Source organism: Aquarana catesbeiana, linkage group LG04 (genome assembly GCF_042186555.1).
Source record: "Aquarana catesbeiana isolate 2022-GZ linkage group LG04, ASM4218655v1, whole genome shotgun sequence".
Lineage (NCBI taxonomy): Eukaryota > Metazoa > Chordata > Amphibia > Anura > Ranidae > Aquarana > Aquarana catesbeiana.
The window spans coordinates 256872504-256894530 of record NC_133327.1 but is presented as its reverse complement, the minus strand read 5'-3'; the positions used below and the strand labels follow the sequence as shown (position 1 = coordinate 256894530).

The following is a 22027-nucleotide window of genomic DNA, read 5'->3' as shown; positions in this document are numbered from 1 at the left end:
CCAGGTACTCACCCTATGGTCCATGCCAATGGACCTTATTTTGTACAGTAAACATTTATGGGGAACTGTGTCAAATGCTTTTGCAAAATCCAGATACACCACGTCAAGGGCCTTCCTTTATCTAGATGGCAACTCACCTCCTCATAGAAGGTTAATAGATTGGTTTGGCAAGAACGATTCTTCATCAATACTCATCCTTGGAAAAAAATTCTAGTCCCATGGAGATGAACTAGTCTAATGGAGATGAACAAAAGCAGACATGTTTGAATTCAAGCCTGTTTGATAACCTTCAATCCTTTGGTAGATACGTTGAAGTAGTGAGTGTGGAAGTGGGACAGGAAGTGTTTTACTCACAGCTATATCAGGTGAGAATAAAGAGCAAAAAAGCCTAAGAAATTGCAACTAATGCAGCAGCCTCAGCTAAGGACCGGCAAGCTCCAATAGACAGACAGACAGACAGACAGACAGACAGAGATATATATTTCTTTTGTTTATGGGTTTAGATGCACTTTAATGGAAATGAGAGTGACATTTATGTTTCACTCACTTTAAAGGAGATGTATGGGGTATATAAAAAACTAACATATATACTGACCTCAAATCAAATATATATGCTGCACTTCCAAAAAATACAAAGTGCTAGTGCTACACAAAGAAAATAAATATGCTGAATGTATTTTATATATATATATGTGTATGTCAAACAATTACCCTCTATATAAAGTGATAATAATGCATATGCCACTCATATTGCACCCTGAGGAAGATACAGAAATCCCTTGTATCGACACGCATTGGGGAGGGGACAGGATGGCGCATTAGGCAGGTGATCTGCCAGGAACGATCATCATACCATCCCGATACCGGTCTGAAATTCCCACATATTATCACTAGATGTAGAGTGGCGCACTGACGCGCCTGTCTGATGTGAGTACCCTGTGTGGGATTTTATTGTGATTCAATAAACTGTTTAAGCATATTACACTATGAAGTGCTCCTTTTTCTATTAATATACCGAGGAATAGAGCTGACCAGTCCAGGATTCCAGTTATACAGCTGAACCCAGAGGTGGTTCAAAGGCGTGTATTGACTAAGCTTAACAGCAAAGTCACACGCTCTGAGGTGAGAGCTTAATACCTAGGGAGAGAGCACCTGAGTGAGAACACTGCATCTTGCATTTGGATCACTTACACAGCATTTGCTGAAACGCATGGACTTTGGAGCACTCTTGTACTTGCATAATTGCACAAACACACAGAAGCACTTCTATTTGAGTATTACTTATCAGTGGATCAGTTGTCATATATGATCCTGTGGACTTTTAAGCTTTTTCATACTTTTAAATGTTCTCATATATTTATTCATCACATGGATGCACATTGCCACTTTATTTAAATGTATTCATTCAGTTTTATTCAAAACCAACCAGCTCTAAGCTGGCTTTAGCCCCCTGCCGGATGACTCTGGGCCATAGAAGAGCAAAATTAAGTGCACCCCTGTGACCCACAAGAGAAGTATGGACAGCTTTGGCCAAAGAATCTCCCAAGGACAGACATTTAGTCAACCTTTAATATCATTGGCAATTTGTGGTTGCTGAATACCCTTTGCTCTTCCACGATATATGCTATAATGGAAAAACTCTATGTGTTAATTGCAGCAAGCATCATGCAACTTTTAAGACTGCAGAATTCAGCTTTGAGATAACTTTCCATGACTTCAGCCTTTGTTTGTTGTATTTATAAGGGAAAGATGGAAATAGATACAGGGCTCTCATTAGGGATTTACTGTGTATTCAAAGACACAGCTTTTTGTTGATGTCCATTAGTCAGGGCAAAGACATCAAGAAAGGACAATGAACTCTGGGATTATTGTACAGGATGTGCTTGCCCCCTAAATTGCTCCCAAAAGAGAAGAAATAGGACATCAATATCTTGGGAACATAAAGCAGGAGCCTAATTAACGTAATAATAAAAATAATCTTTATACACTGTGTAAGAGCAAAAGCAAACTTATCATGGGCCTCATTAACTTAGGCTTATGCATATCCATTGTGCACAGACAAATAATTGTATTTACTATGCCCCTACATATGCACACAGTCCCTTGAAGCTGCTCCAACAGAAGAGCTGCTTGCCAGGTATAAGGTAAGTATTTGACCCTATGTCTTACAATTAGACAAAACAGGCGAGTAACTCATGTAATTTTTACAGCGGACTAGATTTCAGCTTTTATGAAAAGATTTTAACTCAAATGTGCATTCCTCAATGCACCTTAACAGAATACAATGCACTAAAACAGAAGGTGTTCATGTTGATCATGCATGGCAAATGAGAATCCCATTGCCTGCATTGAACAGCACTGTATGACTTGCTAAATAGGTTCCTGGTTAATGCATTTGCATATCTGTGCACTCATGTGAGCCCACAATATAAGCATACCATTTATGTATGCACTTGTGCATACATAAATGGTAAAAATGTAGCCCCCTTGTGTCTTCTTTGGGTTAACTGGTCCATGTTTTACTGTAGATAATTCAGAGAAGAGGGAAAGTGAACTTGCATCACACAGTTGAGTAATGCCAGTTGCACTTTTTGTTTGCACTAACCTTTAACTTTTCAGGGAAAGAATTGGAGGGTTTACCCCCTTCATCTAGTGTCAAGCAATAATGAAAACAGAGGTTTAACAAAGCTTTAAAAGAGGTCTGCAATTACAATATGTGAAAGGGAAAAGCAAAGTGTAATAAAATGAGAAAGTGAGCAAGATAAAGGAGTAGAGAAATGAGGAGGGGGAAATGATGTCACAGAAATGGTCATAAAACTATATGATAGTGGATAGTGGAAAGCTGAGATCCACATTTAGTCCATAAGCTTTTGTGGTAGCTAGAACTATCATTAATTGTTTAAAGGTTTAACTTCCCTGGGTATTATAAAAGTTCACTTTAATGCCCCGTACACACGGTTGGATTTTCCGATGGAAAATGTCCGATCGGAGCGTGTTGTCGGAAATTCCGACCGTGTGTGGGCTCCATCGGACATTTTCCATCGGATTTTCCGACACACAAAGTTGGACAGCAGGAGATAAAATTTTCGGCCCGATTCACACCTATGCATTTTTTAGTGCATTTTCCGTTTTGCAGAAACACGCTACAGTCCATTTAACATGGTTTCCTATGGGTCAGGATCATATCTGTGCATTTTATGAAAAGGGTCAGGGACTTTTTTCTGGTTATTGGCTCCATGGACTACAACGGATCGAAGATGTGTATTGAAAAACACAAAATGCACCTGGAATATGCAAACTGCAACTTGCATAGGTGTGAACCAGGCCTACGACCCAAGATATGTCCTACCTACAGGTATGCAATAGTCACCTTTCTTATATCCTGGTATGGCATATCTGTGCAGAGAAATCTTTTTTTTTCCCATTTCTGTCCTATATTATCAATGTAACATCCCTGGTTGCACTTGCATTGAATGAGATGTGCCCCATTACTGAAGGTGTTTTATCATACAGTAATATTGATCTTCCAGGAAAGCAGCCATTTTAATTTTGATTAAATCAGTCATGAACAGTTTCAGGCTGAAGTTCAAATTAGGTCTCACAATGTAATTATGTGCTTCAGAAATATTCATGTATGAGTGGCTTTTATGGAGAGGTAGTTGTACTTTCAAAGACTTATGCCCCATACACGGTCGGATTTTCCGATGGAAAATGTCCAATCGGAGCGTGTTGTCGGATATTCCGACCGTGTGTGGGCTCCATCGGACATTTTCCATCGGATTTTCCGACACACAAAGTTGGAGAGCAGGAGATAAAATTTTCCAACAACAAAATCCGTTGTCGGAAATTCCGATCATGTGTACACAAATCCGACGGACAAAGTGCCACGCATGCTCAGAATAAATAAAGAGATGAAAGCTATTGGCCACTGCCCCGTTTATAGTCCCGTCGTACTAGTTTTACGTCACCGCGTTCAGAACGATCGGATTTTCCGACAACTTTGTGTGACCGTGTGTATGCAAGACAAGTTTGAGCCAACATCCATCGGAAAAAATCCTAGGATTTTGTTGTCGGAATGTCCGAACAAAGTCCGACCGTGTGTACGCCCTATTAGATGAATGCAAAGTTGAGGATTAAACACTGAGGAAAAAAGAAAAGAGAATATACAAGAGAACAGCACAACTAGAAGTCAGGATTATTACCCAGAAAGCATGGAAGAGATTAATTTATCAGCATATAAATTATTATTTTCCCATTTGAAAACATCTGTTTCACCATTGTACATACAGTTACTATGGTCTGCTTTATTCAAAGGGTATCTCCACTTAAAAAAAAAAACATATATAATTGTGACACATGTCATATTGTAATTGAATGATATTAAAATTACCTTTCCTTTTCAGTCTGCAACACTGTAATTTTCAGTAAAATGCAATATGGCTACCTGGAGGCCTTCTGTACACAGAAGGTATACAGATTGCCCCCCAGAAATGCCAAAATGCCATTTGCTGCTTGTGCGATTGGCTCACTGATTTTCACAGAAGTCTGTACTAAGATACAGGTCAGATTTTGGGCATCCCCTGAAAATAAAATATCATTTTTTGTGAGATGCTCCCAAAGGGGAATCACATCTAAAAGGGATGAAGACCCTACCACTGCTATCTGATTGAAAACATAAAAGGCTATGCTGTTGACTTTAGCAAACAGATTCTAGTTATATATATGGCCGTTTAGAAAAGGGTACAATAATCTAACTGGATGCTGTAGGTAAAACCACCTCTATACTTTTATACATGTTGTATATTGGGCTAATTTACTAATGGTAAAATTAGTTTAAGTATTAAATTACTTCAAATAATTATTTTTTCATATATATATATATATATATATATATATATATATATATATATATATATATATATATATATATATATACTGTATTTATTGGTGTATAACACTCACTTTTTTACCATGAAAATCGGGTGCAAATAGCGTGTGCGTGTTATACGCCAATACTTCAATTTTAGCTGCCTCGGAGGGGACAGGGAGGGGGGCGGGACGCGTGCCGTCAGATTACATACAGTGAGAATCTCCTGTTTACTTGGTGGCCTCTGTAATGGGAAGTCCTGTCTCCTGGGCCACCATTGGACCACTGTTCTGTCTATCATAGGAGATTCTCGCTGTATGTAATCTGTCGACGCTCGTTCGCCCCCCCCTCCCTGTCCCCTCTAGGCTGCAGATGGGCATCGATCAGGCTGCAGTGATGGCAATGGTGATGCTGCTGCATTGAAGGCAATGGTGATGCTGCTGCATTGAAGGCAATGGTGGGGCTGCTGCATTGATGGCAATGGTGAGGCTGCTGCATTGATGGCAATGGTGAGGCTGCTGCATTGAAGGCAATGGTGAGGCTGCTGCATTGAAGGCAATGGCGAGGCTGCTGCATTGAAGGCAATGGCGAGGCTGCTGCATTGAAGGCAATGGCGAGGCTGCTGCATTGAAGGCAATGGCGAGGCTGCTGCATTGAAGGCAATGGCGAGGCTGCTGCATTGATGGCAATGGCGAGGCTGCTGCATTGATGGCAATGGTGAGGCTGCTGCATTGATGGCAATGGTGAGGCTGCTGCATTGATGGCAATGGTGAGGCTGCTGCATTGATGGCAATGGTGAGGCTGCTGCATTGATGGCAATGGGGAGGCTGCTGCATTGATGGCAATGGGGAGGCTGCTGCATTGATGGCAATGGGGAGGCTGCTGCATTGATGGCAACGTTGAGACTGCAGATGGGCATTGATCAGGCTGCCTTGATGGCAATGGTGAGGCTGCAGATGGGCACTGACCCAAAGTTCCTTATTTAAAATTAATATTTTTTGTTTCCTGAAACTTGCTTCTTAAAATGAATGTGCGTGTTATAGGACTGTGCGTGTTATACGCCGATAAATACGGTATATATTATACACACACATACACACACACACAAAGTGAGTACACCCCTCACATTTTTGTAAATATTTTATTATATCTTTTCATGTGTCAACACTGAAGAAATGACACCTTGCTACAATGTACAGTAGTTAGTGTACAGCTTGTATAACAGTGTATATTTGCTATCCCCTCAAAATAACTCAACCCACCCCTAAGTGAAAATGTCCAAATTGGGCCCAATTAGCCATTTTCCCTCCTTGGTGTCATGTGACTTGTTTGTGTTACAAGGTCTCAGGCGTGAATAGGGGGCAGGTGTGTTAAATTTGTTGTTGTCATCACTCTCACTCTCTCATACCGGTCTCTGGAAGTTCAACATGGCACCTCATGTCTAAGAACTCTCTGAGGATTTGAAAAAAAGAATTGTTGCTCTACATAAAGATGTCCTAGGCTATAAGAAGATTGCCAAGACCCTGAAACTGAGCAGCAGCATGGTGGCCAAGACCATACAGCTGTTTAACAGGACAGGTTCCACTCAGAACAGGTCTGGCCATTGTCGACCAAAGAGGTTGGTTGCATGTGCTCAGCGTCATATCCAGAGGTTGTCTTTAGGAAATAGATGTATGAGTGCTGCCAGCATTGGTGCAGAGATTGAAGGGGTGGGGGGTCAGCCTGTCAGTGCTCAGACCATACGCCGCATTCTGCATCAAATTGGTCTGCATGACTGTCATCCCAGAAGGAATCCTCTTCTAAAAATAAAGCACAAGAAAGCCTGCAAACAGTTTGCTGAAGATGAGAAGACTAAGGACATGGATTACTGGAACCATGTCCTGTGGTCTGATGAGACCAAGATAAACTTACGTGGTTCAGGTGGTGTCAAGCATGTGTGGTGGCAACCAGGTGAGGAGTACAAAGACAAGTGTGTCTTGCCTGCAGTCAAGCATGGTGGTGGGAGTGACATGGTCTGGGGCTGCATGAGTGCTGCTGGCACTGGGGAGCTACAGTTCATTCAGGCAACCATGAATTCCAACATGTACTGTAACATACTGAAGCAGAGCATGATCCCCCTCCCTTTGGATACTGGGCCGCAGGGCAGTATTACAACATGATAACGACCCCAAAAATGCCTTCAAGATGAACACTGCCTTGCTAAAGAAGCTGAGGGTAAAGGTGATGGACTGGCCAAGCATGTCTCCAGACCTAAACCCTATTGAGCATCTGTGGGGCATCCTCAAATGGAAAGTGGAGGAGCTCAAAGTCTCCAACATCCACCAGCCCAGTGATGTCGTCATGGAGGAGTGGAAAAGGACTCCGATGGCAACCTGTGAAGCTCTGGTGAACTCCATGCCCAAGAGGGTTAAGGCAAAGCTGGAAAATAATGGTGAGCACACAAAATATTGACACTTTGGGCCCAATTTGGACATTTTCACATAGGGGTGTACTCACTTTTGTTGCCAGCGGTTTAGACATTAATGGCTGTGTGTTGAGTTATTTTGAGGGGGCAGCAAATTGACACTGTTATACAAGCTGTACACTCACTACTTTACATTGTAGCATAGTGTCATTGCTTTAGTGTTGTCACATGAAAAGATATAATAAAACATTTACAAAAATGTGAGGGGTGTACTCACTTTTGTGAGATACTGTGTGTATATATATATATATATATATATATATATATATATATTTATTTATTTATTTTTATTTATTGAGCCTTTGTGGCTCTTTGATGTATCTAGACAACATCAGTTGTCACTCTGCCAGCATAACCCTGATGATTAGGCCAAAATGATAAATGTAACATTGAGATAAATGGATAGTTGTGAGCATTAAGTTACCACATGTTTAACAACAGAAGTGCTGCTCGAGTAAAGACGTGTCATGCATATGCATTATGTGTTACCATGATAAAAATGTAATTAACAGTATATATGTCTACTGTTGATATTTACATATTGTATGTGTTAAAGTACACCCATTCCGAGTAAAAACTGTAAGCTGTCTAGATGAATAAAATTCATGCACTCTGAGGCACCTTCACATACCTTTTAATATCGACTACATAATTTTTACCAATTGCAGTTTATTTAAAAAAAAAAAAAAAAAAAAAAAAAAGCGTGAGAGAGAAAATACAGGCAATACTAGACTTGTGCACAACGGAAAATTTCGTTTTCATTCGTAAAATACATAATTTGGTTCTGTTATATTCGTTATGTTACATTAATTTGTTTTTGGAGAATTCGTTATTTCTGTAGTGTCGATATTCGTTATACTGAGTCTTGAATCATGTCGAAATCATTTGTTATATCCGCTATGATTTCTTTCGTATTCGTTGAAATTCGATATTTATGTATGTATATATATTCGCGATAATGAAAGTTTGGAAAGTCATTTGTTTATTGAATGTATTAACACACACAATGACAATATCTCTTCTCCTCTGCTCAAATACAATACAACACCCTTCTCACTCAGTTCTCAGGAATGCACTTTGCCAGTAATCCAACCTCCAGCACAAAATTAATCAGCTGACTGGACTGTAAGATTTACTTTGAGTTGACCTTTTGTTTCATTAGATCTTTAACGAATTATCGAATAATGTCAAATTCATTCGTTCCATCTGCTATAATTTGTTTCATATTAGTTCGTTATTTTTTTCATCGGCCATTCAGATGCATCCAAATGTCCGAAAGATGCAAAATTTGGACGAATTTCGTTTGATTACGAAACGCATTGCACATGTCTAAGCAATACTAGGTGAAATTTCGAAGCACTTACAAACCAATATGAATGATTGGTATTGGTTTGTAAGTGAATTGGATTTTTCTTTATTTATATTTATTAAATCGATTATCTGCACTTTTACTTAATTTATTTTTTCTAGAGATATGCTTCATAATACTCCATCTTTCTGACCATGCTTGGTGTTACACCAATATTTAGAGCGTAACAAACATGGTCACAGTCTACAGCCCAGAGTCCCCCCAAACCACTCCCCTACAGAACCCAGGGGCTCCCATCATTATTTGAATTGTCTGGCCTGCACAGCCACATCATCGATTCACAGAGATCTGTGAAAAAGAAAAAACTACAATTACCACTTTGGCAGAGGTCAGTAGTTTACTGACACTTCCTTCAACTACATAACTATAGGTCCTTACCTCGACAATGGACCGGAGACTGAAGAAATAGTCTGCAGGAACCTAAACAATGCACCCATGGTTCACTGATTTATCCACTATCAATCAATATTGGTGCACCCATTCTGCATAGAAACCAATCAGCATCCCGTTTTTTTGTTTTGTTTTGTTTTTTGTAAAAACTTAATTGAACAAGCTGCAGTTAGAAGCTGATTGGCTACCATACATAGCTGCACCAGATTTTGCACTCTCCAGTTTTAGAAAATCAACACCAATAAGTTCTATAATGATGGAAAACTATCGGTTTGGCACCAGGTAAAAGCTTACCAATTCTGAGGCACTGGTCTTGAAGTTTGTGGCAATGAGGAACATCTTGGCGGACCAACATGAGGAAATGTTTCAGTCAAAGCTGCCGATTGGACCACTGTGTTTGAACAGTCAAATATCAGTCTATGATAGGGATGAGCAAACCAATTCTCACAGCACATCAAAAGAATTTCCTAAAGGAGGGATTTCACAAATATTTTGCACTCTGCCCCCAGCAGATGTTCTCATCAATAAACTCAGCAGGGACCCTTTATCATTTCTTTAAGCTGACTGCTTGTTCCAAATACCATCATTTCAGTCACCATGTGATTTAACCAATCAGCAAGCTGTATTTATTAAGCTGGTGCAGAGTGTGGATTTATGAGTAAGCTTTGTTTTCACTTTTATTCATATTTGCCTGCATGCCATTGCCAAAATAGGGACCTTAATATTTTTTTTATCTATTTCAGTATATTGTGTTTATATTTCATTCAGACTAGATATTAAAATGATGGTCGGATTATTTTTTACTAAAGGTTTGCTTTAAAAACAAATTTCTAAGAGGTCATGGCAAGTGAGTAAATAATGCCTGTCTTGATATCAAATGCCACATTTGCATAAGAGTTGGCACAGTGATCAGACAGTTGCTGTATAATGACAAGTTATGTCAATCATCAAATATGACCTGCCTAGCATCTAATGTGGGTGCGATATCACGAAGTAACAGCCCAGAGGAGGACTGACCGGTCTGCAAAAGATAGTAGTTAAGGAGGTTGATTTACTAAACTGGAGAGTGCGAAATCTGGTGCAGTTGTGCATGGTAGGCAATCAGCTTCTAACTTCAGCTTGTTCAATTAGGTTTTGACAAAAATGCTGGAAGCTGATTGGTTTCTATGCACAGCTGTACCAAATTTTGCATTCTCTGGTTTTAGTAGATCAACCCCAAAGATGGAGTTTTTTTTTTTATAGCTAAACTATAGGTTGCTGATGCACCTCTTTGTTTTAAACTTTGTGTTATTATTACCTAGAGTTGTATCAGCTTTAGCATAGCTCCCAACTGTCCCTGATTTGGAGCAATGTCCCTCTGTCCCTCTTTCCCCCTCATTTGGGTCTGATGTCTATAGTTGTATATATAATCCACTTTTTTCTTCAAAAAGTGTTTCACAGTGCTAAACCTTTCATCCAATTTCTAAATTGCTGCATTTGTACATTTTAAAAACCAATATGAAGGAATAGTAGTAGTAAAAAAAAGGCCCTTGTGGATTTAATTAACCTTTTTTTTGGGTTAATTCTCCTTTAAAGGTGGTGTGGCAGTGGGTGTGTCCTGTGCCTACATACGTTTGATAGTAGGTGTCCCTCATTCCCATCTCAAAATGTTGGGAGGTATGGCTTTAGCTAAAGCAAAAATCCTTAATGCCTATAAACACTACAGTGTAACATAATTATTTAATACAAATTAATATATGCTCTGCATTAGGGTAAAAAACAGGCCAGTGCTTTTATATGCCCCCTGTCACTGCCATTTCTCCGGGACGAAACGCTTAGGCCACTGAACTTCTGGGGTGCAGAGAAGGGTACTGAGGGCAACAGAATAATAGGTGCCATCAGTCAAATTGCTATGAAAAGAGAGAAAGGGGGGGGGAGCAGAGGCATGGATATGGATGTACACAGCTTGGCTCAGGTCCCAGACAAGAGCATGCACACATGGGGTTCTCCTTAGCAGCCAGCTGGCTAAATGAAACCCTGCAAACAGGCAATGGGGACAGCAATTTGGTGACAAGCTAAAAGAGGAGGAAAGGTAACATTTTAAATGTGTTAGTGTAGGTATATTTAAGCTTAGAACTCTGAAGTTCTGTGAATCTGTAATTGGGTTGGGTTACTGCAGGTCAGGCTGAATAGCTCTAAAGATTCAGGTACCTCCCCCTCGATCTAGAAGCTTGTAGAAGCTTCTTGAAGTCAGTGGGCGGAGGCCAGGAGGTTCTGATCTGCATACTTGAGGGAACTTGGCCAACCCCCAGGCAGAATGCCCTGGCAGGGTGGCTAGGTCAGTCCTTAAACATTGTGGAGCTATGCCAGCAAGGGAGTCAGGTGAAAGATGGAGAGCTGAGGAGGCTATTGGTGGCCTAGGAGGGGTCCCCTAGGTCTAGGGGGGCTTTGCCTCCAGGCTGGTTTGGGCTGGCTGGGAAGAATCCTTTCAGTGTCCACTTTGAGAAGGAATCTTACCTAAGAGCAGCAGGTGTCAAGGAGGGCAAAGTGAGGACATCAGCACACCCAGAGTTCACAAGGGAAGAAACTGCCACATGTAGCAAACTTTCAAAGGACAGCATTGTGCTTAACCCTTTTATTCCTTGTCCTGGGAGATCTTTAGCGCAGCAAGGTAGGCTGGTAGACAAGCAGCCATTAGGGTAAATGCAGGCAGTGGAGCTGCAAGCAGTTCTACAGAGGAGAGGAGATACTCCTGCATGCAGTTTTGCAACATTTTGTGCTATTTTCCAAAGGGGACTAAGAGCCCCTAGTCCGCAAAGGGACTTTTGCCATTGATCCCTAAAGAGTGATTGTATCCAGGAAGGAGAACGGTCCAGGATATTTTCTCTGTACATAAGAAGAAACTTGTGCCCAATTGTTGTCTCAGTCAAGTTGGACATCCCATAGCCCCTCTTCCCCATCCAAGATGTTATCCCTAATAAAAAATAACAGGGACTGATTTCTTGTGTTGTCTGGCTGTGCAGGAATAGGGGAGACCGTTACCAACAGACCCTGTGGGGGTAGTGCTATATAAGAAAAACAACAATCATCTAATAGGAGTGTGGACCTACTGTTTTGAAATAAAGGGTTTAAGTAAGAGGTGACCTTACTTACTGGCCAATAGTGATGCTCAAAATGGACAGTGATGCCAAGCTGTCAGCCATGAAAACTAGCTGATATGTGCAGATCAAAGCACCCGAGGACTCAATGATCATAGTTCTCTTCCCAATTCAGCAGGCCCAGTGCCTAGGACATTCTAACAGCAGAGATACTGCTGGTGATTTTGACTTATTTCAGTGCACTCTGTACCGACCAAAATAAGCAAATAGACTTACACTACTGCTACAGCAGCCAGAGTGTTAAACCTCTAGGGACAAAAACAGCAGGTTGAATGTCATGACACATGAACTAAGGGAAAGTTCGGCCATGTAACATTTCACTTCACAGGGGGGACTCAATAAGATAAGTCTTAGTACAGACTTCTCTAGAAATGTTGACAATTTCCTCCTCAGTTTATGACATTTTTTAGATTCCATCTTCCTGCCTGCAGTGACATTTTGGGCCAGCACGTTCTTCTTAAAAGGATTCCGCATAATGGATAATGCGTGCTGCATAATCTGTTTGAAGTGAGTGGTGTGGTTTGCTTTGCATGCCAATGAAAGTGTGTTTATTTGTTGGCTGATAAATCCCAATTGCTTCATAATAACTGCTAAAGACAGGCAGGCATTGTTACTGTTCAGAAGAAAAAATAGTTTTTGTTAACCATAATTGCTGAAAATAACAAATGTGAAAGTCACTTCAGTTATTTTGGAAAAGCTGGCAAATGCATAATTTGCACCAAAGGAACTCCAACTAAAGAAGAAAATTTAGATGCAGCGCAAGGACATGGAGAACATTCTAATCAAGTGATTTTTTTTTTTTAACGTCTAACTATGGTCAAAATGTAAAATCATATATTCATTTCCACATCGTATGTCAAGTATTTCTGACCTACTCTTTTAAAGTGGTTGTATATCCCCCAGTTGTGAGTTTTACCTATAGGTAAGCCTAGACTAAGTCTAACCTATAGGTAGTGGAAATATCTCCTAAATGTGCACCGTTTAGGAGATATGTCATGGTGCATGCGCTGTGAAGAAACGGACCTCTGTGCCGTTTCTTCCCGAGCGTGTGCTGTGACTGGTGGCTCCGCGCGCATGCAGCTCTGGCTGCGTGCATGCGTCACATGGCTCCGACCAGTCACACAGCCGGAGTCCACGGCCCTGAAAGGAAGAGGGGCGAAGAGGGATGCTTCCTACAGTGGGGACAGCGTGGGCTTCATTTGCAGGTAAATGCCACATAATGGGTTAGTATGCGATGCATACTAGCCCATTATGCTTTTACTTTGCAGGGTTTGCTGGAAACAAAAGAGGTAGTACACCCCATCAGGGTTTACTTCCTCTTTAATGTGAATGGTCTTGAAGTTTGTAAACTTACTTTGTGAAGATCCCCGCACTTTTACTTTCATTTGATTCTTTGAATTCACTGTGCCCTGTGAGAAGACACTGCTGTTTCACACATTTCACAGAGCCTGCCTTTGGAACTACAAAGGTGCTGAGAGGAGGAGTTGCAGGAAGCAGAGTCAATACAGGAATCACTGCTTGCAGGCAGCAAGGTACCATGGGATATGTAGTCCATAGAAATGAAAAGTAAATAGTAGAAGAGAAGTTGCAAAGCATGCAGGGGATATAGGAGGTTGTGGAAAGAGAAGACCAGCAGAGATGTTATAAAATGAAATGAATGCTGTGACCATAGAACTCATAGGGCTCATTTACACTTGCTTCGGCTTCAACACACATTAACGGCTAGTTTGCACTTGCTTCAAAACAAGGCTTCAGACAGGCTTTGTTAAAGCTCTCTGAACGCTAGTCAAAGCTCCTGTCACTAAATAAAATGGTTAACTTATAGTCCTGTTTACACCTTGCTTTTCCTTTGCTTCGGCTTCGCTTCAAAAAATTATACCCCATGTAGCTTTGGTGGTGCCGTAAAAGTGTCTTCAAGGCCTACATAGAAGTCTATGGCAAAGCTCGCTTGAAGCCTCATCGAAGCCCCACCAAAGGCTCATCGAAGCCCCATCGAAGCTCCAAAGCTCCACCAAAGCCTCTTTGAAACCCCATCGAAGCTCCACCAAAGCCTCATCGAAGCCTCATTGAAGCACCAAGCAAAAGCAAGGTGTAAACAGGACTGTAAGCTAACCATTTTCTTTAGTGACAGGAGCGTTGACTGGAGTTCAGAAAGTTTTAACAAAGCATGTCCGAAGCCATGTTTTAAGGCAAGTGTAAACTAGCCCTAATAGTACAGTATAAAATAACCGCATATTCATACACATAGAGGCACGTTTATAAAGCACACATAAGATTAACATTCATATTTTTACTATTCAATTTACTTTTTTCCACATTGATAAAAGGTTCCCTAACACTGATGACTTTGCATTTTATTATTTATGCTAGTTCTTAGATATTAAATATCCATCTATGAATAGATATTGAGATTTATAAAAGCCCCAAAGTGTATTTTAGGGCATTCTTCCCTGCAGTCACAACTTCAGTACTTTGCTTGTAGTAACAGTATTCAGGAACATTTATTATAAATAATAAATGTAATATTTGTACGATTCAAAATTGCCCCTAGAAAGTGAATAATTGAGTCTTTATAACCCACTGCAATACAGAAATTTATGAATTAAAGAGTAAGCCAGCGGCTGTCCAAAGCTGCTAGCAGTTTGATATAAGAGTCTGGATTTCATTTCCTAAAATAAACCTTTAAACTTTTTTATTATACACAAATGCGCTCATTAAAGCGTATGTCAAGGCGAAAATTAAAAAAACAAACAAAAAAAAAAACATATTTAATATGTCTCATGCACGTTTGCCCATATTTCATCCCTTTAAATATGCTGGAAATACATAAAGATAACCGTTGATGTGCCAGAAAGTTAGTGTGCTTCTACAATTTCTTATGGACATGACAGCACAGCTCTTAATTCCTAAGCATGTGGTATCAGCCCTGCCTTCTTCATTTGAAGGATTAAAAAAGAACCCAGACCTCTCTCCATCCACCCCACTTTCTTGTTTTCATAACTTCTCTTCGTGCACAGGTAGAAAGCACAGGACATTATCGGCTTACATGATTTCTGGCAAGGTCAACCAATATTTTTATGCACTTATCAAAGAGATATGACAAAACATATTCAACGGTGTTATTACCAGACTAAAAGAGAGCAAGAGGGCTCCGAATTCAACCATAGGTGGATCCAATTCTGATAATTGGGAGCTCTAACTCTGGGAATGGGGCTAATGACACAGACAAGGGGGTTCTGTGCTGGACTGGAGGTAACTGGGGTAGAAGGTGAACTCATACTACCTTCAGGAGTACAAGGAGCTGGCTACTATTTAGGAGCACACGGGATCTGGTGGGGGGCATAGGGGTCTGGTGTTATCTAGGAGTGGGGGATATGGGGGGGGGGGGAGAGTATAGTGGTTCTGGTGTTATCCAGGACAATGCAATATGTAGGTGTGGCTTTGTGTGGGTGTGACTTAAGTGTGGGTGGGGACACAGGGGGCCCCATGATCTACTATTGCCCGGGACCTCATGAGTTGTCAGTCCGCCCTTGCTTCCAGGTCCTATGCCGTGCGGCTTACTGAACACAGCAGGTCCCTCATTTGGCAAAGGCACCATTCTGAGAGCATGACTTTCCATTTTCTCAATAATTGCAAAATGTTCTTTGATTGGATGAGGTGGAAATTTGACATCACCTACCCATTTCACCCAATCAGCAAACACTGCATTCACTGAGAAAATGCAAAGTGTTCCCTGAAGGGTGCCAGTGGAAAGCAAGTGACCTCCTATGTTCAGTAAGCAGCAGATACCTGGAAATTAGTGGCGATAACTGTAATAGTGGTGTCTACTTCAGTGATTTCCAACTTCCACAGGGATCCCACGGGTATGGCACATACATATTTATATTGGTCCAACCTGGACCAATGTAACTATGTAAGAATACCTGGAATTAATTTTTATTATAATGATGAAAACAAAAAAAGCACGACTTTGTATGTGCCCATTACGTATGAATTCAGGGTTATATAAATACCCCAGATCAAACAGAGCATAACCTCTAAATGACTGGCATATTCAGGATTACTGGAGGATAACATGAATCTTCTCATATGTATCCATTTTTTTTCACAGATACATTGTTTGATTAGGAATAGACAAATTCAAATTCAGTGTTCTGTCCCTCTGTCATGTAAATGTGTCCCTCCTTCTGTTCTTGTAGCCACTACAAAGTAATGTTTAAAGTTTATGTAAACCCCACAATGATTTTATTTTAGTTGTTATTTTCACTATTGAAAGCATTTTTATATATCTGTTTAATAAGTACAGAAAATTACCTGTTGATCCTTCTAGAAATTTTTGGAGCTGACAACTTCCTGCACTGTTTCAAGAACTTTGTTCCCAGCTATCTCTGTGGAGTTCAAAACACATCCACCATATCTTATAAAAAAGGGGGGGGGGGGGGGGTACACTGTTATCCAAAAGAAAAAAAAAAAAGCTGTCTAATAGGAAAACTATGATGTCACCCGTCTCCTGACCACTTCTCCAATATGCCACTACAGACCCTTAAAATAAAACTGACTTCTGGGTTTTTGGTAAATGTGCACATTCCTTGTCCTACCCCACAGTATCATGCTTAGTGCCTGGGTGGTCCCTGATTATACATGAGTACTGCTACGGGAGGAGACTGGAGGAGGTGTCTAACTTTATGCAAATGCTGCGTTTGCCAGAAGTAAAGTCAGTATTTGCATAGATTTCTAGGGTGGCTAGTGTGGCAGACAGGGAAAGTGTACAGAAGCCTTGAAGGCAAAATGGAGCACTGGAAGGCGACCGCTATGCAGATGGAAGGTTATGTAGATTCTTTTTTTTGTGCACATGACAGGTGAACTAGAATAAGCTCTTCAACACTTCACTGTCAGCAGACAAAGATGAACAGTTGGTGCTAGGCCTGGCCTATCTATGTTGGCCACAGATGTCTTTCACAGCCTGGGCAAAAGACATGGCATTGGAATGACAACTGTAGCTATATGCCAGTAGCTTATATATACACACTCACTGGCCACTTTATTAGGTACACCTGTTCAGTTGCTTGGTTACACAAATTGCTAATCAGCCAATCACATGGCAGCAACTCAATGCATTTAGGCATCAAGATGTGGTGAGGATGACTTGCTGAAGTTCAAACCAAGCATCAGAATGGGGTAGAAAGGGGATTTAAGTGACTTTGAACGTGGCATGGCTCTTGGTGCCAGGCGGGCTGGTCTTTTAAAAAAAAAATTGTTGATCTACTGGGATTTTCACACACACAAACATCTCTAGGGTTTACAGAGAACGGTCCAAAAAAGATAAAATAACCAGTGAGCAGCAGTTGTATGGCCAAAAATGCCTTGTAGAGGTCAGAGGAGAATGGGTAGACTGGTTTGAGATGATAGAAAGGCAACAGTAACTCAAAAAACACTCCTTACAACCAAAATAGACCATCTCTGAATGCACAACACATTGAACCTTGAAGCAGATGGGCTACAGAAGCATAAGACCACACCGGGTGCCACTCCTGTCAGCTAAGAAGTGGAAACTGTGGCTACAATTCACACAGGCTCACCAAAATTGGACAATAGAAGATTGGAAAATGTTGCCTGGTCTGATGAGTCTTCATTTCAGCAGCGACATTCAGATGGTAGGGTCAGAATTTGAATCAACTGAGCATTGTTTAAATACCACAGCCCACCTGAGTATTGTTGCTGACCATGTCCATCCCTTTATGACTACTGGGTGTACCCATCTTCTGATGGCTACTTCCAGCAGGATAATGCACCAGGTCACAAAGCTCAAATCATCTCAAACTGGTTTCTTGAACATGACAATGAGTTCACTGTACTCCAATGGCCTCCACAGTCACCAGATTTCAATCCAATAGAGCACCTTTGGGATGTGGTGGAACAGCAGATTCGCATCATGGATGTGCAGCTGACGTGTGTGTTATATATATACACACACACACAGTATATATATATATATATATATATATATATATATATATATATATATATAATGAGGAAGCAGAGAGCGTTGACAAAAATTACTTTCTGAGTGCATGTACCAACATCACAGATAATGCGATTGCCTTACACCATTGAAATAATTATATTTTATTAATTTAGTACATTTAATGAAAGTGTCTCTAATAATTTATGGATCCAAATATTCCCCAATGTAATTTCCTAAACTGTACCCCTGGCTTTGACTTTCAATCCTGCCACTGAAAGCCATACATGGTCAAAATTCAGCCAGTTCAGCAGGGACTGGCTAAATTTCAATCCATGTGTAGGCAGGTTGGTTGTACAGAAATCAATTTCTGTACAACCAGCCTGTTGGACTTTCCCCGCTCTATCAGAATCACTGGCTATAGCCGACAGCACTGATCAGTGTATTCTAACGGTGGGGAAGACTCCCCACCGTCAGAATACAATAGCGCAGCTGGTTGAATAAAAAAACAATAAAAAGGACTAATCTATGGGCTGCTTTCTGTCCATCCACTATTTACTCAGTAAGCAGTAAAGTAAGAAAAAAAAAAACCTCAATGGAAACATTAAAAACCAGATGATAACTACAGTATGAAGATGGTAAGACCCACAGCAGTGTACAGGCAGCCCAAAAAGTCACATGTATAGATCATGTCATCAGAATCCCCATTTTAATTCTCCAACCTCTACAAAAACCTGAATTTGGCTGGAGTAACTGTTTGATGATTATGTTGACAATGGATGTATCTCTTTGTAGCTGTGCTTCAGATTGCACTGGTTAAAAGCAACACTACAAACTCCAAATGCATTCATTACCAAGAAAAAAAAAATTATATATATATCTATATATAGATATATATACACACACACACACACACACACACACACTATACAGTACAGTACATCTCAGCTGTCCCTAATTTGTTGGCTCACCCCATTAAAAATATACCCAGTAGTCACAGAATAATTTGTGCTGCCTCTCTACACAGTATCCAGTTCCCCTCTATGTTACATTATTACCAGCCTACATCATGGTCACATTTTAATTATCCAAATATTGATGTATTCCTTCCAACCTGTAAGACAATTTTCCAGAACTAAACATCTCAGTTATTTTACAAATAGAATGTCCATAAATTAATAAAGATTTTAAAAGAATTCTAGTTAAATGAAGTGTACTTTGTAGAGCACACTTTTACAAACTGGAAGCACACAACTTGAAAAGACGCAAAGCCTTTTCATTGACACCTTTTCTTTCCAACTTAATTCAAAGTTAAACAACTTTAAATATGACGCCACACCTAGTGGTAAGTAATAATCACCCACAGCCTATTGTGAATGAATAGGCTGCTTTAACACAATGCATGTCAACATGCGAAATGATGCACCGCAACAAATTGCAAAAGCTTAAAATAAGGTGTAACTAAAAGAGCTAGCAATCTAAACAAATATTAAAAATGAAAAAAAAAAAGATAGGATTACAGACAGACAATTCCTATGCCTCAGTAAAGCAACATTCACATCTGATCAAAACACTATTTCAAAGATATCAGTTCTAAAGTTGCACTAGCAGCACTGATGACTTAAAAAAAAAAAGTTGCAGCCTTACCTTAAAGTATGCCCTCTGCAGGAAGTTGTAGGGAATTCTGCGTTGGAACTCACTTTTGATGTCCTCACTGACTCTGTGCCTGGACAGTGCTCCCAGCCTGTTCTCTTCACATTGTTTAACACAGGCTGACCTAGACAACATTACACTGGCAAAGCTTAAATCCCAGTCCCTGGGGGTCAGCTCTAAAGGGTACCTCTGCTTACAACCCAACCTGCAGCTTATCTTGGTTTGCCTAAGTTGGGAGAAGCTGCTCAGAGCCCTTTCTATAGAATCAATGACCATTTGGTAATCATTTCTGTAATATGCTTCTATTCCATTTTCATAAAGCAGATCATAGGGCTCCAGACTCTTGACTGAGGAGTGCAGGAAAAGCAGCAAAAATGGGGTGTACAGCTCCTTGAACAGCATGTCTGCTCAGGTCTTACTCCTAGAATGTCTAGATCCCTTTAAAAAGGGGTTTGTGCTTCTCCTGTAAGCAGCATGTGCAGCTCTGACTGACTCACACACTGAAATGAACAGCCGGCTTGATCTTAAAGTGACACACACTATTTTTAGGAGGAGTCCAGAGCAGCAGCAGCACAAGTGATCAGCCCTCCGGTAGGAGCTCAGCAAGCTTTCCTCTAGTACACTCTGAACGCTTGCCAAGTGAAGAAACCAAGAAGGAGCAATGCTTTTTTTTTACTTGTGTGTTTGCTGCTAAGTCGTGTTTTCTTATGCTGATCAAGTATTTCCTTTTTATGCAGAAGCTTGTATGCTTTATAATAATTCTTTCATGATAATCCATCTTTTCATACTAAAAATGTTATAGTATTAGCAAATAACTGAGTGCATTATGGCTGATTAATGAAAGCTAAAGGTGAGAAAGTTGCCTTTAGAAAGTCGTTAGGTTCAGTAGAAGCTTTGAGGTTGGGTTCACACTATCTTGGCATGCGGCTCCCAGCAGGGGTCCGGTGTGTCCCTGTTCACCGTTTTAGGTCTGATTTCAGCCCGAATTGTTGGCTGAATTCAGACCTGAAACAGACCAAAAGACGCACAGGGATCCTGTGCAAATTTGCACCAGAGCCGCAGCGGAGATATGTGAACCGGCTCCATAGAGAGTCGGTCAAAATGTCCTGCTATTGCAAATTGGATGCGGGAACCCATATCCAATTCGCAATAGTGTGAACCCAGCCTGAATCTCATTTCTTGAAGCAGTGTGCATGTTCCATTTGAAAGAGAAACCTTCATTGGTTGCTATGAACTAGACTAGCCTTTCTCAACCAGGTTTCTGTGGAACTTAATGCCCCGTACACACAATCGGACTTTCCGACAACAAAACTGTGGATTTTTGTTTGAAGGATGTTGGCTCCAACTTGTCTTGCATACACACGGTCACACAAATGTTGGCCAACAATTACGAACATAGTGACGTACAAGACGTACGTGATATCTCCATTCCAAACGCTAGTTTTACAAGACCGAGCGCTTCCAGCTCGTACTTGATTCCAAGCATACGTGGACTTTTGTACACACGATCGGAAAGTCCGGCAACAAAAATTTGTTGGCGGAAAATTTGAGAACCTGCTAGCCAACATTTGTTGACGGAAAGTACCACAACAAATGTTTGATGGAGCATACACACAGTCTGACTTTCCGCCAACAAGCTCACATCCAACATTTGTTGTCAGAAAATCCGATCATGTGTACGGGGCATAAGGGTTCTTTCTGATGTTGCTAGCAGTTCCTTAACAAGTGAACAATGCCGAATGAAACTCCCTCTTGCAAAGACCACTAAGGATGGGCATGTGTTTGTCTGAACTGGGTTTGGGTAGGAACCTGGAATTCAGTTGTTATTCCTGGGCCAATGAGCTGTCATACACTAAGGCAGGCTTTTTTCAACTAGGGTGCCCTGAGGTTTTTTCAGGGGTGCCTTGGTAAAATGCCTAAAAATTGCCCAAAAATTGTATACAAGCTGGCATGTGGATGAAGGCTGAACTTTTAGTTTCACTAAGTCACAGATTTTCATTGTGTACCATTACAACATTCTAGCTGCCGGTGTCCTAACGACCAATGGTATCATCAGTTGATAAGGAGGATGTCAGTCGCCTGCATAGCATCCTTGTTTCACCCTCCCCTGCCCCACTCCATCAGCATTGGGGTCACATTAGCTGAGTGATGGAGAAAAACTGAGGGAGAAGGGAAACATTGGAAT

General features: G+C 40.8%; 1 protein-coding gene across 2 annotated transcripts in view; it reads right to left on the bottom strand.

Moving 5' to 3' along the window:
* Positions 1 to 20371, bottom strand: part of P3H2 (prolyl 3-hydroxylase 2) — a 292787-nt gene extending 272416 nt beyond the window's left edge. Inside the window, exon 1 of one of the 2 annotated variants that reach the window (XM_073626398.1) lies at positions 19837 to 20371. In XM_073626398.1, the coding sequence (XP_073482499.1) occupies positions 19837 to 20244 (408 nt within the window). In that variant the 5' untranslated portion in view covers positions 20245 to 20371. The remainder of the gene's footprint in view (positions 1 to 19836) is intronic. The other variant, XM_073626399.1, reaches the window with a different exon arrangement.
* Between the last annotated feature and the right edge of the window lie 1656 nt (positions 20372 to 22027).